Below are 15,709 nucleotides of genomic sequence, written 5' to 3' on the forward strand. Positions count from 1 at the left end.
GACCCATTTGAATAATTACACTGGGAACACTAGCAGCAGATTGAAAAGACACATTTCCTCGCAACGTTTTGCTTCAGGCTGATTTCGTTTTGGGCTTTTAGCAAAAATAAGTGATGAGTAGAAGTGAGCTTACTTAGCTAGCATTTAATTACACAACACAGTTGCTCTGCTGATATATGTGCGTCGCTGTTACACCGGCTACTCCGTTGATTGATATTTATGATTAATATTTATGATACAATTTACTTGGCGGAATTGAAGCAAATGGAAGAGTGGAGCAAGAATCCATTCAATCGTGGGGGAAGATTAGATTCATTGTGTTTTTCAAGAGGACCTTCGGGGTTGTCTCCACTCTTGCGTTGCACTGCTTGTGATGATGGGTCTTCCCCTTTTGTATGCAGAATGGGAGGTGCACTCTATAGTATTGATAGCATGCCAGACCTTCGGAAGAGAAAAGCCATTCCTCTTGTCAGGGATCTGGTAAGATAGTCTCGCACGCACACACACACACACACATAAACACACACACACACATGTTAATTTGAAGAAATATTGGACTCTCAATCAGAGGTCAGTCCAGGACAATTAATGATGAGCTTTCTAGGTTAGCTACATATACAGTCCATCAGTCCTTATAAAAGGGGCAAAAATAAGAGAGAAAGAATATCCACATTAACAACATTCAAAAGACTAAAACTGCTCAAATGACTACAGTATCTTTGTTTCTGACTTTTCTCTCTATGTTTTTCTTTTTTTTTTTGTCCCTGTTCCTTTATTACATCAGGCGATGGTAAGTACTCTTCTATCTGCTCTAGATTTGTAAATTCCACACGCTGGTTTTCCTGAAATAAGCCCCCGTTGTAATATTTTTCTCAGTCGCTAGTGCAGAACTCTCGGAAGGCTGGAATCACCTCCGCGATGGCTTCAACAACTCTGGGCAATGAAGAGTTGGTGGGTCTCAATGTTCCCTTTGTCTCCCGCTCCTCTGACATGGGTGCCGGTCCTCCAATCCCTCTCCGTGTCTTTTGCAGAAAAGTCACGTTTATAAGAAAACGCTGCAGGCTCTCATCTACCCCATCTCCTCCACGACGCCGCACAATTTTGAAGTGTGGACAGCCACCACCCCCACCTACTGCTATGAATGCGAAGGCTTGCTGTGGGGCATCGCCAGACAGGGCATGCGCTGCTCCGAGTGTGGCGTCAAGTGTCACGACAAGTGCCAAGATCTGCTGAACGCCGACTGCCTGCAGAGTAAGTTGTTGGCTCGTCGCCGTCGACGCTAGTTTAGCGCCTCTTCTGCGGTCTTCTGCTCGGTTTAACTTCTCGTGGCAGTCACCCGTGTGGCTCATAGGCAACATGGCCTTACAAATGTGTTTTCAATTCTCGATTTTTCCACCCACCCGTCGTTAAAGGGGCTGCCGAGAAAAGTTCCAAGCATGGAGCGGAAGACCGAACCCAAAATATCATCATGGTCCTGAAGGACCGCATGAAGATCAGAGAGAGGAACAAACCGGAGATCTTTGAGCAGATCCAGGAAGTCTTTGGGCTTGACAAATCGACACACGGCAACCAGATGAAACAGATCAAGCAGAGCGTGCTTGACGGCACGTCCAAATGGTCGGCAAAGATCAGCATCACCGGTGAGATCAATTGCGCTTCCGTATCGCCTTTCCACTTCCGTACACCTCACCTGGCTGTGTCAATGTCCGTGTTGGCTCTTTTCCACAGTGGTATGTGCGCAGGGGCTCCAGGCTAAAGACAAAACCGGTTCCAGTGATCCATATGTGACTGTCCAGGTGGGAAAGACCAAAAAAAGAACCAAGACTATTTACGGCAACCTCAACCCAGTCTGGGAAGAGAACTTCCACTTGTGAGTAAACATTTCAAATGCTGCCTGAATGTGTTCGCGTCTCCGTGTTTGTTCGCTAACAATACCCGCGGCTCATCCAGCGAGTGCCACAACTCTTCGGATCGCATCAAGGTTCGAGTGTGGGACGAGGATGACGACATCAAGTCTCGCGTCAAACAGAGGTTCAAACGCGAGAGCGACGACTTCCTCGGTCAGACCATCATCGAAGTCCGCACGCTGAGTGGGGAGATGGATGTCTGGTATAACCTCGGTGAGTTCCCAGGCTCAGAGAAAAGGCGGCGAGAGCGCACATAAGCGGCGTTTGTTATACAAGTCACACAGATAAGAAAAGATGACGCAGATGGTAACATGTCGTCAGCTGGAAATGGACACGCCAACCGACAAAGCATGTGCTGTATGTCTCACTCGCATGTGACAGACAAGAGGACCGATAAATCTGCTGTGTCGGGGGCCATCCGCATGCACATCAGCGTGGAGATTAAAGGAGAGGAGACTGTGGCGCCTTATCATGTCCAGTACACCTGTCTTCATGAGGTCAGGCTCATTGTGGGGGAAATGTTACATTTGTATTTTTACATAATCAAATATATGACATATCAACATAGTTCAATATATCCCCCCCCCAAAAAAAATAAATAAAACACATTTTCCTCATTGGTTCAATTAAGTACCAAACAGCCTATCCCAAACAACAATATAAATGCCATCTATCTATCTATCTATCTATCTAGCTAGCTAGCTAGCTAACTCGGAGACTATATACTGTAACTATCTATATATCTAGCTAGCTAGATGACTATATACTGTATCTATCTATCCATTTATCTATCTAGCTAGCTAGCTGACTACCTGTCTAGCTAGCTAGCTGACTATCTATCCATCCATCCATCCATCCATCCATCACTCCGAGTCAAGTTGTTCGGGATCTTTTTCTTGTACCCCGTAAGTTAGTCAAATATGGTTCATTGCCTGACAAAGAACTCGTCACAATTGTCTTTCACTTGCACTTTCTTTCAGGATTGCTGTAAACTGCTAGTACATTTGTTTTTAGGGGAAATTCAAGGGCAGGGCAGAAATGATCTGTAAGCTATTTCAAGTACATTCTTAATTGCATCCAGTTTTGTATTTTAAGTAAGTTGACGCTGTATTGCATTGATAGCAAAAATAAAGTTGGCCTAATTCTGAAGGGGTGCTTATACAGTAGTATTTATTAACCCACCTCCAAAATGTATCCGGGCTACGAGAAACACCCTTTTTTTTTTGTCTCTGTTGTTTAGCATCTCTTCCAGTACACCACTGAGGAACAGAACGGCGGCGTCGTAAAGATTCCCGACGCCAAAGGAGACGATGCCTGGAAGGTGTATTTTGAGGAGACCGCTCAGGAGATAGTGGATGAGTTTGCCATGCGTTATGGTGTGGAGTCCATCTACCAGGCTATGACGTCAGTGCTGCTCGTCATCCAAGTTGATCCGTTTCAAATACTAGTTTTGCCACAGAAACATGCATCATTTATTTACCAAACGCCCCCCCCCCCCCCCCCCCGCCCCCCTTTTTCCAATCAACAGCCACTTTGCCTGCTTGTCATCTAAATACATGTGCCCCGGAGTTCCCGCTGTGATGAGCACCTTGCTTGCCAACATCAATGCTTACTATGCTCACACCACGCAGTCCTCCAACAATGTTTCTGCCTCAGATAGATTTGCTGCATCTAACTTTGGCGTAAGTACCTGACACCATTTTCTAAATGTTGTCTGTGTTGAAAAAAAAAAAAACAACAACAAAAAATCAGCTCTATTCTTTCCTGCTGGAATTCCCAGTTCTTGGGATGAAGTTGTTAATGCGCAAAAAACTCCCTCCGGGTGAGTGCGAAGACAAATAAAATGTGACCCAGCCCACTTGGACAAACATTCATCATCATCTGATATGACTTCTTGACGTTAAATGGTACAAAGTCATCTATCAACTGTGCTGTCTTTCTTAGCACTTTTGTCATTTCCATTTTTAGAAGGAGAGGTTTGTCAAGTTGCTGGATCAGCTGCACAACTCCCTCAGGATTGACCTCTCCATGTACCGGGTACTCGATTCTGTCTACTTTTTTTTTGACTCGTGTGTCATTCTTCAATACGGGTGCATCGCAAATCATTTGAATGCCATTGTGCCACATCATAGAAAAATGTGTTTATTTCATTCGTTGAACTTAAAAAATGTGTAAACACATTGCTAAGTACATTTCAGAATGCCAATTCCTACCTCATTTCTGTGTTTCTTTCATTTCTGGAGCTGTTGAATTATGGCTTTTCATTGGCTATTGGATATTTGAATGTATTGAGATGACACCTTGATGTTTCTTGATGCTATAAATACAAAGGAAAGACATTCAAGAAACGTGATCTTGTGCCATTTCCAACCTGCGTGTTTACCATGACACTTTCAGAATAATTTCCCTGCCAGCAGTCCAGAAAGACTCCAAGACCTCAAGTCTACCGTGGACCTACTTACCAGCATCACATTCTTCAGGATGAAGGTAAGAAGGAATGTCAGGTGAAGGAAAAGGTTCCGTTTCATCGGGATGTACTCTATGCAACCCCAAAAAAAAAAAAAAAAAAACCAACTTACATTTCCAGTCCCTTCTGTCAAGAAGCCTGAGGGCCATCCTGAGAATCCGCTTACATTAGCCTATCCAAATGGAAACTATTGGAGAGAGAAGTTGTTGAAATTAGTGAACTTGTTGTTATGTTTGTACGTTTTCATTGAGCTCCTCCTTTTAGGTGCAGGAACTACAAAGTCCCCCCAGAGCCAGCCAGGTTGTGAAGGATTGTGTCAAAGCCTGTCTCAATTCCACCTATGAGTACATCTTCAACAACTGTCACGACCTCTACAATAGGGAATATCAAACCGATCCCGTAAGTTTGCACATGTGAACAATTTAGAGCATTTAACTCTTATTTTCGCATTCAAATGACTTTGACCTTCCAACGTGTTAAAACCTGAAAAAAAAAATGGGCCTCTGTTGACTAACGTTGAAGCTGTGACCTTCCTGTCCCCAGTCAAAGGCGGTCCCTCCAGATGAGCAGGGTCCAAGTGTCAAGAACCTGGACTTCTGGTCCAAACTCATCACGCTCATTGTGTCCATCATAGAGGAGGATAAAAACTCCTACACGCCTTGCCTTAATCAGTAAGTCTGTTTCATGGCTTCAAATTGTCTTTGTACTGTGTATTTAAAAGGGAAATCAACCCAAACACATTTTTTTCAAGAATATGTTCCCGGCAGGCCCACTAGTTGAAAGACGTTTGCGAAATATGAGTTAAGCAGCAAAATCCACCCGTTTTTAGTCATCTCGGGGGGCGGCCATTTTGTCATTTCTGTCAACTGAAAATGACATCACAACTGCTCACTACGGCCAATCACAGCTCGCCTGTTTTCTAAAGTTGAGCCGTGATGTCATTTTGAGTCGACTGAAGACAAAATGGCCGCCACCAGAGATGGCTAAAAACCGGTGGATTAACACTCCACAAACACAATATTAATCAGAATGCCGTGTTTCAACTAGTGGGCTTGCATGGAAAATATTCCTGAAAAAAAAATGTTTGGATTGATTTCCACTTTAAGACACTCTCGTGGTATGCAGTATGTCATACAGAAACAGTTTCTTGGGAAAAAAAGGCATCGGTTTTTTTTGTTTTTTTTTATGAATTGATGGATTTAGTTTGAGCAGCTAGTTTCCTCTTCTAGGTTTCCACAGGAACTAAATGTGGGCAAGATCAGTGCTGAGGTCATGTGGAATATGTTTGCCCAAGACATGAAATACGCCATGGAAGGTGAATGACGCGAACAACAGCGAGAGCCATTTGTGCCCATTCGGGAGCATCTTTTCAGACATCTCACCTTGTTTTCCCTCGTCTTTCTCTCTCTGTATTTAGAACATGAGAAGCACCGTCTGTGTAAAAGTGCAGATTATATGAATTTGCACTTCAAGGTGAAGTGGCTTTATAATGAGTACTGCAAGGAACTGCCCACCTTCCAGAAACATGTACCTGAATATCCTGCGTGAGTATTTTTAGCCAGAGACCTACTTCACGTAGCATTAGGCAACAAATCATGTTTTTTTTTTTTTTTATTTATTTTTTTCCCTGCCGTCATATTTCCACTGCAGATGGTTTGAGCCGTTTGTCATCATGTGGTTGGATGAAAACGAGGAAGTGTCCCGAGATTTTCTCCATGGTGCTTTGGAGAGGGACAAAAAGGACGGCGTAAGCGCTTTATTCTCTCATTATTTTAACTCTGCGAATGCTGTGAAGCACACAAACACACAACATCGCGTATTAGAAACGTCGTTCCAATATGTTTGTGCCTGATTTTTGCAAAAACCGTCCTGGAAAAACTTTCAATAGTCAGCGATTAAAATGCGAAAGCTCTTCAGATTTGAGCCCCGATAACGTAGTCATGCATGTCTCGCGGTAATTCAGGTAGTTCGCAGCTGACTCGGCACATCGGATGCCCGGGCGGCAATCGGCGATGAGTCTGTGCCGCGGGTGACTGGCAAAAAGAAAACATGACAGCAGAAAGGCGCCACTTCTTCACATCACGAGAAAAAACACACACGGGATCACATGCCGCCCCGCTTCATTTCGCACCACGAAAAAGGTCGTTACCAGGATTGTCCAAGCTCGTGTGTCAGGAATCGTTTGGGTCCCATTACGGTGGCCTCGGGCAAAAAAAAAAAAAAAAAAGCAATCGTGTCCCCGTCACGTACGCTACCTTCCCACTTCGGAGCTCCTCATGTTAAGTGCTCGCTCTTTGCGCTTTCCTCTCGCTGTGCAGTTCCAGGTCACTTCAGAGCACGCTTTGTTCTCCTGCTCCGTGGTGGACGTTTTCTCTCAGCTCAATCAGAGCTTCGAAATCATCCGCAAACTGGAGTGTCCCGACCCGCAGATTGTCGGCAACTACATGAAGAGATTTGCCAAGGTGACCTTCACCTCCCAAATGTTATCTGCAGAGATCTTCCATTTGTTTTGACACCGTCCTCATCCTCTCTCTCGTTGCTTAGACCATCGGCAATGTTCTGCTGTCCTACGCTGACATCATAGCGAAGGAATTCCCAAATCATGTGAAGAAGGAGAAAGTGGTAAGTGATGTTTGATTTTTTTTTTCTATTGTACAACACTTTGAGTTTTTAGGCATGAAAAGTGCTATATAAATAAAAATTGATTTGATGAAGTGTCAAGTCAAAGATTGCTATTTGGTCCGGACGGAGAAAAAGGCAGATAAACGGATGGCGGAAGCTTTACGCCGGCTGTAAGCGGAAGGCGGTAAACGGACCGGAAATTTTTGTGGAAATTTTGTGAAATCACGTGTTTGGCCAACAACGACACGGACGTCTCGCTGAAACCAACAGGTCGTGGATTCGGCAGTAAACTGGCAGCTTCAGGCATGGCGCAATAATTTGAGTGCAATTGATCAAAAATATGTCACTAGCAAAATATGCAAGTCCAGCTTCACATCTGACAAAAGCGCAATGGGCAGTGGCTGGCGCGCGGCCATCTGAAAAGGCGTCCGCTAATGCTAGCTGATGAACAGTCTGAGATCCGCTCATCAGCCGTCAGCAAATTGACCAAAGGCCCTCCTTAAACCGTGAAGAGACGGGCAATATACTCGAGTGTCTGCTTACACAATGAAATGGAGACGAGCGGTGGTCGATCAATCACCGCTTTATTGTAAGAATAAACGCTTTATGTTGCCAGCGAAAGCGTCCAACTCGCGATTCTGTCAGCCGTCAGCAGTCCTCCCGTAGGCACAGGCGAGCCATCCTTTTTCTTGGCCCACTGGCCCCACCCCCTCACTCACTCATCCAATCGCAAATCACAGGCGATCATTTCCTGAAAACTCTTGCAACAATCCACACAACTGCAGGTCTGTTTGTGTGTGTGTGGAGGTGCGCACGGCCAATTGACAGCTGAGAAAAATCAGCACTGATGTCTCTGACTTAAAGAGAAAACTTTTCCCAAACATATATTTTTCAAGAATATGTTCCCAGCATGCCCACTAGTTGAAACAAGGCATTCTGATTAATATTGCGTTTGTGGAATATGAGTTAAGCAGCAAAATCTATCCCTTTTTAGCCATCTCAGGGGGCGGCCATTTTGTCATTTCTGTTGACTGAAAATGACATCACAACTACCCAGGGCTCAGGTAACGACCAATCACAGCTCGCCTGTTTTCTAAAGCTGAGCCGTGATTGGTTGTTACCTGAGCACTGTGATGTCATTTTCAGTTGACAGAAGTGGCAAGATGGCCGCCCCCGGAGATAGCTAAAAACGGGTGGATTAACTCTTATTCCACAAACCTAATATTTATCAGAATGCTCAACTTGTGGGCTTGCATTGAACATATTCTTGAAAAAATATGTTTGCGTTGACTTCCTCTCCGTACCTGACTGAGTAGCAAAGGTTTGTGAAGGTAGTGAGTGATGATTTTTTTTTTTTTTGGTCACAAAGACGTTCAGCAGACATTCGCAGACGGTTTTAACAGTCGCAAATAGGTTTTCTTGTCGCAACATGTTCAAAAACAAGAAATTAAAGTTTGCGACCGTTGGTGCGCAAAGGAGTCATTGCCTAAGTAAAGTTCACTTGTGTTTACATTTTTTGTGTAATTTTCATTCATTCTTTAAAAACTTTGTTTTGAAATGATACTTTGGATTTAATATTTAGATTTTTGAACTGAACTTCAACTGCAATACATTAAGAAGCTGTTTTTTTAAAAAAAAAAGTTTTTTGTTTTTTTTTAAGAAATATTTTCTTATTTTTAAAGGGGAAGACAAGTCAAAAATGTTCTTGACAATAATATGCTAACGACCAAATCACCGCTCACCTTGCGACCGTCACTTGACCAAACTCTGAAAACAGGTGAGCCGTGATTGGCCGCCCTGAACCGTGATGTCATTTCAAGTCGACACCAAGTAGCAAAATGGCTCCCCCAAGAGGTGGCTATTCACATTCCACAAAGGCAATAATCAGAATGCCGTGCTTAGACGAGTGGGGACACATAGAACATAAACATTTTTGACTTGACTAAAGTTGGAATCAATGGACGTGAATTGGCAGAAGCCCCACCCGCCCCCTCCCCGCCCTCTTGCAAGTGTAAGTGACATGGCCACTTGCCGAAGGAAAGCGAGCAGGCGGCACTCCCTGAGGGAACCGAGCCTCCGAGGAGGATTTCATTAGTGAAAACCTGAGCTTTTCCTTCCTCGCCGACTTTTTCTAAGGGCTAGAGCGGACTGATTACAGCCAAACGTTGGCGGATGAAAAGAAGAGTGAAACTTAAACGTGTATGGAATAACTTACCCCTCTTCCTTCCTTTTTTTTTTTTTTCTCTCTTTTATCCGCAGCCATGCATCATCATCAACAATATCCAGCAGCTCCGAGTTCAGCTGGAGAAGATGTTTGAGGCAATGGGGGGCAAAGACGTGAGTAGCGGCCTGATTCACATCATCGGCGGAGTCTAACATGACAACACGGTGACGATTATCCGTCCGTCTGATGGGATTCGTCTAGCTCAACGTGGAGGCGAGTGACTTCCTGAAAGAACTGCAGAATAAACTCAACAGCGTCATGGACGACCTCAGCCGCATCTTTGCTGTCAGGTTGGTGTGCCGATCTCAGCGGCGAGACGTTACCAAGTACTTTTGGTGCTGCGCTTAAGTCGCGTTTTTCTGTGTTTGGCGCGAGTGATTCCTTTTTACTTAACTCATTCACTGCCATTGGCAAATTTACTTTACAGCCATTCAATGCCAGGAACACATTTGTATTTTTTTCACATTTTTTTTCAAACGTTAGAGCAACACTGTGCCATATTATGTCAGTTTTTGTTGATTATGGCGGCGCCATGTGGACAAAAGCGGTAGTCTTTTGACAAAAGTCAACCACATTTCCCGGATTCCCAGGATTCGTGAAATCCTGAGCTCTCGTTGGCCTGCAAGTTGGACTGAATTAAAATTCTATTTCCAGTGGCTGTGTGAAAGATGAGTAGCGATGAGGTAATCAATCTAATTTTGTTCAAACAATAATTTTGGTTTTTTTGTTTGTTTTGGGGCTTCTGCCATGACACCAGTAATAGCGCGTAGACGTTCGAATCGACTTCTGTCCTTATAGCGAAAGGAGGAAGTGAGTATGCCATTCAGGACATTTGTATTTTTTGGGGAAGTGCCAGGGTTGCTCCCATCCTCCTCAAATTTGCTTAGTGCCAGTAAAAACGATACAGACCCCCCCCCCAGGGCATGACAAAAGTCCCATTCAACTACTAGTAAGTCAATGTTTCATCAAAAGAGTTGTGAAAAAAAGTTATTAAGGTCGAATTCTTGCCCAGTGCTTCTTTAAGGTAAAAGAGGGTCTGAAAATGTCTGGCAGTGAATGAGTTAAAGAGGAAGTCAACCCATGCATATTTTTTTCAAGAATATGTCCTATGCAATCCCACTAGTTTCGACTAGTGGGCCTGCTGGGAACATATTCTTGAAAAAAATATGTTTGGGTTGATTTCGTCTTCAAGCACAGAATGTGATTCCTTTTGCCACCACTGCCGACTGTCATGAACACAGAGCTGCTGCTAGCCGAACCCCAAGACGTGATATGAATGTGCTCTTTGTTTCGCTGTTAGTTTCCAGCCCCAAATTGAGGACAACGTCAGACAGATGGGGGATATCCTGGCCCAGGTCAAAGGTCAGACCGTGCCGGCGAACGGCAGCGTCGTGCAGGAAGCGGACAATGTTCTGCAGCCCATCATGGACTTTCTGGACAGCAAGTGGGTGTCAAACATGGAAGAGTTTTTTTTTTTTTTTTTTTCGTGACATGGCCATGCTAACGCGAAGCTGTTGTGTGCTTCAGCCTGTCTCTGTTTGCTAAGATCTGCGAGAAGACTGTTTTGAAGAGAGTGCTGAAGGAGCTGTGGAAACTGGTGATGAACACCATGGAGAAAACCATCGTGCTTCCCACACTTACTGACCAAACGGTGGGTGGTACGACTCCCCTCCACTCCTCTGCAGCGGGAAGTCCCAAAGTCAAATGCAACAATCGGCTCTGTGACGAATTGCAACCAACCCAAAATGTTTTACATGACGTCGTAGTGGAGAGCAGGTCGCTTCGCTGTCAAATGTTTGCGGTTTAGAATCTCAGCTCGGATGGTACTTTGTAGATGGTTGCGGATGTTTGGATGCGAGTTTCACACCAGTCTGCCGCGAGATATCTTCCGGTGTGCCGTGGGAAATTATCTAATTTGTGTGCCTGTGCGGTCTTGAGCCTGGCAGCGTAATCATGCCTTTACTACATTGTAGTACTCTTTCATACCAGCAGGTAGCAGCAGCAGGTAGCTAATTGTCTTTGTTTAGAGGCAAGCGAATTAGTGACGCATGTTTATCCAAAACAGGCCCATGTTTCACACTAAGTATCGATATGAAAAATTATAAAATACTTTTTTTTATTTTATTTATTTGTTTATTTAGTTCCTATTCAAGACGTTATAATACAACGTCATACTTTAATGTTAACAAAAAGGCTTATATAAACAATATAACACTTATATTGTTAAAATAAGCTTTTTTTCCCCACAATTTCAGCTGGTGGTGTGCCGTGGGATTTTTTCAATAAAATAAATTATGCCTTGACTCAAAAAAGTTTGAAAAACACTGCAGTAGGGATGTAACGATTAATTGAAAATGGATCAAAAATCGATTCGCCCAGATTAATCGATTTGATAAATTGCGAAATCCGGTTGATTAAATTCATCTAGAAAATGATGTCTTCAAATGTTTTTTCATTCCAGATACATAGCACATTTTGAATATGTAGATCAAATTATGCGCTTGCGCCAAACATCATTTGCGTATTGCGTTTGTGCATGGCTGCAGAGCCACACTAGCGCACAGAGACAAGCAAGGTAGCAATTTTTTAAAAATCGAATCGAAAATCGGGAACTGAAAACCGAATCGAATCTGGGCTTGAATCGTCACATCCCCAGTATAGAGTGTGTGCGTTGTGTTCACGGTCGGTCCTCGTGTATTTCTAAGTGTCGTTTGTCTGCCTTTTCTCCGCAGGGCACTCAGATGATCTTCAATGCTGCGAAGGAATTAGGCCAACTGTCCAAACTCAAGGTAATGCGGTGACATCAGCGCGGGATGAGTGCAAAAAAAAAGCAGTCAACAGTCCAAGCGCTGTAACGCTCGTCCTCTTGCAGGAGCACATGGGCCGAGAGGAGGCCAAAGCTCTGACTCCCAAGCAGTGTGCGGTCATAGAGCTGGCACTGGACACCATTAAGGTTGGTACAGCCCACCGACAATTCCGACGCTAAAATGCTGCCAAAAAAAGTCTGACCATGGCTTCTGAGACACTTTTGTCTTCATTGCGCAGCAATACTTCCATGCCGGCGGCGTTGGCCTGAAGAAAACCTTCTTGGAGAAGAGTCCAGACCTCGCGTCTCTGCGTTACGCCTTATCTCTGTACACGCAGGCCACGGACAAACTCATCAGGAAGTTTGTTCTCTCCCAGCATGCTCAGGGTAAGACATGTACGCACAAAAGTCAAATACTCGCACATCTCTTTGACGTAACAACATGCCTTTGCTTCTTTAAACGTTTTTTTTTTTTTTTTTTTTTCATGTGCTATGCGCCCCAACTAGTTTAAACAAGGCATTCTGATGAATATTAGGTTCGTGGAATATGAGTTAAAGCGGAAGTCAACCCAAACATTTTTTTTTCAAGAATATGTTCCCAGCAGGCCCACTAGTTGAAACACGGCATTCTGATTAATTTTGCGTTTGTGGAATGTAAGTTAAGCAACAAAATGCACTCGTTTTTGGCCATCTCTGGGGGGCGGCCATTTTGTCACTTCTGTCAACTGAAAATGACATCACAACTGCTCACAACGACCAATCAAGGCTGACCCGTTTTCTAAATCTGAGCCGTGATTGGTTGTGAGCAGTTGTGATGTCATTTTCAGTCGACAGAAGACAAAATGGCCGCCCCCCAGAGATGGCTTAAAACGAGTGGATTAACACTTATTCCACAAACGCAATATTTATCAGAGTGACCTGTTTCAACTAGTGGGCTTGCATAGAAAATATTCTTGAAAGAAAAAAAAACGTTTGGGTTGACTTCTGCTTTAAGCAGCAAAATCCACCCATTTAAGCCATCTCAGGAGGCGGCCATTTTGTCACTTCTTTCGACTGAAAATGACATCACAGTTGCTCAGGTAACAACCAATCACAGCTCACCTGTTTTCTGAAGCTGAGCTGATTGGTCGTTACCTCAGCCCTGAGCAACCGTGATGTCGTTTTCAGTCGTCACAAGTGACAAAATGGCCGCCCCCTTAGATGGACAAAAAATGGGCCGGTGAACTCTATTAATCAGAATGCCGTGTTTCAACTAGTGAACCAGCATAGAACATATTTTTGTCAAGAAAAATGCTGGGGTCGACTCCCCTTTCAATAATTTGCTGCCTTCTAACAAACATCTTTCTGGCCTTCAACTGTGTCCTCTCAGTCCACGGAGGCAAAGGGATCCGCTACACGGCAAATGAAGACGCGCCGCCAGAGAAACGTACGCGACGCGCTACCGCCTCTTTTCTGTGTCCCGGCATTGTGATCCTTTTAAAAAAAAGGGAATCGGTATGTATTTTGCAGCGTCGGGGGTGGATGCGGTTGGAGAGGTGGTCATGCACGTAGACATTCTACCTCAGCCTAACGGCGAGCACAAGATCAGCATCAAAGGTAAATCGGCAGCAGCCAGCCTCGATGGCGTCGGTTGTCGTGACCAAAATTTGTTCCTCCAGTGGTGGCGGCGAACGACCTGAAATGGAGGGCGCAGGGTTTTCGGCCTTTCGTGGAGGTCTACATCATCGGCCCTCACCTGAGTGACAAGAAAAGGAAGTTTGCAACCAAATCCAAGAACAACAGCTGGTCCCCTAAATTCAATGAGAGCTTCCAGTAGTGAGTATCTGCTTGATGGCAATGCGGCAAAAACATTCTCGGATGGGCCAGCTCTTTTTTTTCTTTTTTCTTTTTTTCCTTTCTGCTGTACATTCTTCCCCTGCATCTTGATTTGTGATTTTAGTAAAATTTCAAATACAAAAAAAAAGTGCTTTGGCGCCATCCGGTGGCACCATCGCCCTTTTTATTCTAAAAGTAGTGCTTTGCCACCATCTTGTCATTTACTCTCAGCTTTTCGCTGCAGGCCCTGTCGCCCATGAGTAGCGGGGAACGTTTTCCAAAATGATTTTGAATTTATATGGTATATTAAATGACAAATTAGATTACAAAAGAGCCTAAAAGGAATCGGAACATTTATACACTTTTTTTTTTTTTTTTATGCAAACATAACAACCTTTTTCTCTGGAATATTCACAGAAGCAATTATTTCAAAATAAATGCTTAATAGTACAAAATCTTGCTGTACCAAAGAAAGAAAAAAAATAAAAACACAACAGGAGGGTTCCGTGAGACCAAAAAAAAAAAAAATGTAAAATCATAATAACATTTTATGGGTGTGTGTGTTTTGTCACTTGATCTTTGAATGACCAAGCGTCCCTCACTGCTTATGAATCGAGTGTGGCCCTTGAGCACAAAATTTACCCACCCCAAATAATATGCCTATTAGAGAATTGCTAAAGCAGCTAAGATTGCTAAAGAAGACTTCAACGCAGTCCCGTACAGTCGAAGTGTTTCCCAACAAGCCTTGAGCCAAGGCACATATTTTATATAGAAAATATAGAAAATATTACAGAAAGCCAGCAAACAAAAACGTCCCTAAAAGTATCCGCTCTCAAACAACGACGTCAGCTCAATCATTGGCCCCGTCTCGTTTTTTTCAGCTCGCTGGGCACCGAGGTGGGTCCCGAGAGTTACGAGCTGCAAGTGTGCGTGAAGGACTACTGCTTCGCCCGCGAGGACCGCACGGTGGGCGTGGCCGTGCTGCAGGTGAAGGACATCGCCAACAAGGCCGGCGGCGTCAGCTGCTGGCTGCCGCTGGGCCGCCGCGTCCACATGGACGAGACGGGCCTGACGGTGCTGCGCATCCTGTCGCAGCGCAACAACGACGACGTGGCCAAAGAGTTCGTCAAGCTCAAGTCGGACCAGCGCTCGGCCGAGGAGGGCCGCAGCTGAGGGCGGGGGGGGGGCCGGGGCGGCGGCGGCGGGCCCACCCGCCGCGTGCGGTACACAAGCACACACGCCTGCAAACTGTAAATACCTTCGCCGACATTTTTGCAACATTGAGGGCAGAATATCTTTCTACAAATTCACGTTTCCTTTGGACGCATTTTGACTCTTGGCTTCAGGTTCGCCACGCTAATGATACCAACGCCACACTTTTTCTACAGCCAACACTTAGATGCGAAATGTTGACAAGTCACATGTGGATGGATGGAGGTAGACCACTTTTGCACTTTTGCCTCCCTGATTATTCAGGAGAGCGTCGCTACGCTACGCTACGCTACGCTACGCTACGCCCGTCTGTGTGTTTGTGCGTTGTTCACCCGCCCGTCTTGTGTCAAGTGGATCTGAGGTGCACGTCTGAGATCAGCTTCTTAACAGTTAACAGGGGGTGTCCAAATAATACCTAGCTACGGAAAAACACAAGGTGATGATCACAATTCCACAACAACCCACGGAATGACGTTTGTTTCATATCTTTGATGTCCAGCTTAAAGGATAGCTTGGCAATTTTGGTGCTACTCGGGTCCAGGAGGCTACTAGTGCGTGACGCGGCAAAAATCCACCATTTTTTTGTTCATCTCAGGGGCGGCCATTTTGTCGCTGCAAATGATATCGAAGTTGCTCAGGGCTCCCGTAACAACCGA

The 15,709-nt window shown here is 44.6% G+C and overlaps 1 protein-coding gene across 1 annotated transcript in view; it reads left to right on the forward strand.

Annotated features, from left to right (window-relative positions):
• The window catches only part of LOC147141148 (protein unc-13 homolog A), a 32,041-nt gene extending 16,332 nt beyond the window's left edge, over positions 1–15,709 (forward strand). The window contains exons 14-43 of the mRNA XM_086042589.1: positions 402–480; positions 785–790; positions 877–951; positions 1,032–1,251; positions 1,413–1,640; positions 1,729–1,870; positions 1,951–2,120; positions 2,289–2,404; positions 3,148–3,311; positions 3,436–3,589; positions 3,876–3,944; positions 4,305–4,394; positions 4,639–4,773; positions 4,918–5,045; positions 5,604–5,689; positions 5,792–5,918; positions 6,025–6,121; positions 6,693–6,836; positions 6,919–6,996; positions 9,256–9,333; positions 9,422–9,510; positions 10,521–10,664; positions 10,748–10,871; positions 11,953–12,009; positions 12,093–12,173; positions 12,266–12,413; positions 13,396–13,452; positions 13,536–13,622; positions 13,685–13,841; positions 14,723–15,709. Coding sequence (XP_085898715.1) covers positions 402–480; positions 785–790; positions 877–951; positions 1,032–1,251; positions 1,413–1,640; positions 1,729–1,870; positions 1,951–2,120; positions 2,289–2,404; positions 3,148–3,311; positions 3,436–3,589; positions 3,876–3,944; positions 4,305–4,394; positions 4,639–4,773; positions 4,918–5,045; positions 5,604–5,689; positions 5,792–5,918; positions 6,025–6,121; positions 6,693–6,836; positions 6,919–6,996; positions 9,256–9,333; positions 9,422–9,510; positions 10,521–10,664; positions 10,748–10,871; positions 11,953–12,009; positions 12,093–12,173; positions 12,266–12,413; positions 13,396–13,452; positions 13,536–13,622; positions 13,685–13,841; positions 14,723–15,014 — 3,622 coding nt within the window. The 3' untranslated portion in view covers positions 15,015–15,709. The remainder of the gene's footprint in view (positions 1–401; positions 481–784; positions 791–876; positions 952–1,031; positions 1,252–1,412; positions 1,641–1,728; positions 1,871–1,950; positions 2,121–2,288; positions 2,405–3,147; positions 3,312–3,435; positions 3,590–3,875; positions 3,945–4,304; positions 4,395–4,638; positions 4,774–4,917; positions 5,046–5,603; positions 5,690–5,791; positions 5,919–6,024; positions 6,122–6,692; positions 6,837–6,918; positions 6,997–9,255; positions 9,334–9,421; positions 9,511–10,520; positions 10,665–10,747; positions 10,872–11,952; positions 12,010–12,092; positions 12,174–12,265; positions 12,414–13,395; positions 13,453–13,535; positions 13,623–13,684; positions 13,842–14,722) is intronic.

Source organism: Filicampus tigris, chromosome 10 (assembly GCF_054856515.1).
Source record: "Filicampus tigris isolate MCC_2025a chromosome 10, RoL_Ftig_1.0, whole genome shotgun sequence".
NCBI lineage: Eukaryota > Metazoa > Chordata > Actinopteri > Syngnathiformes > Syngnathidae > Filicampus > Filicampus tigris.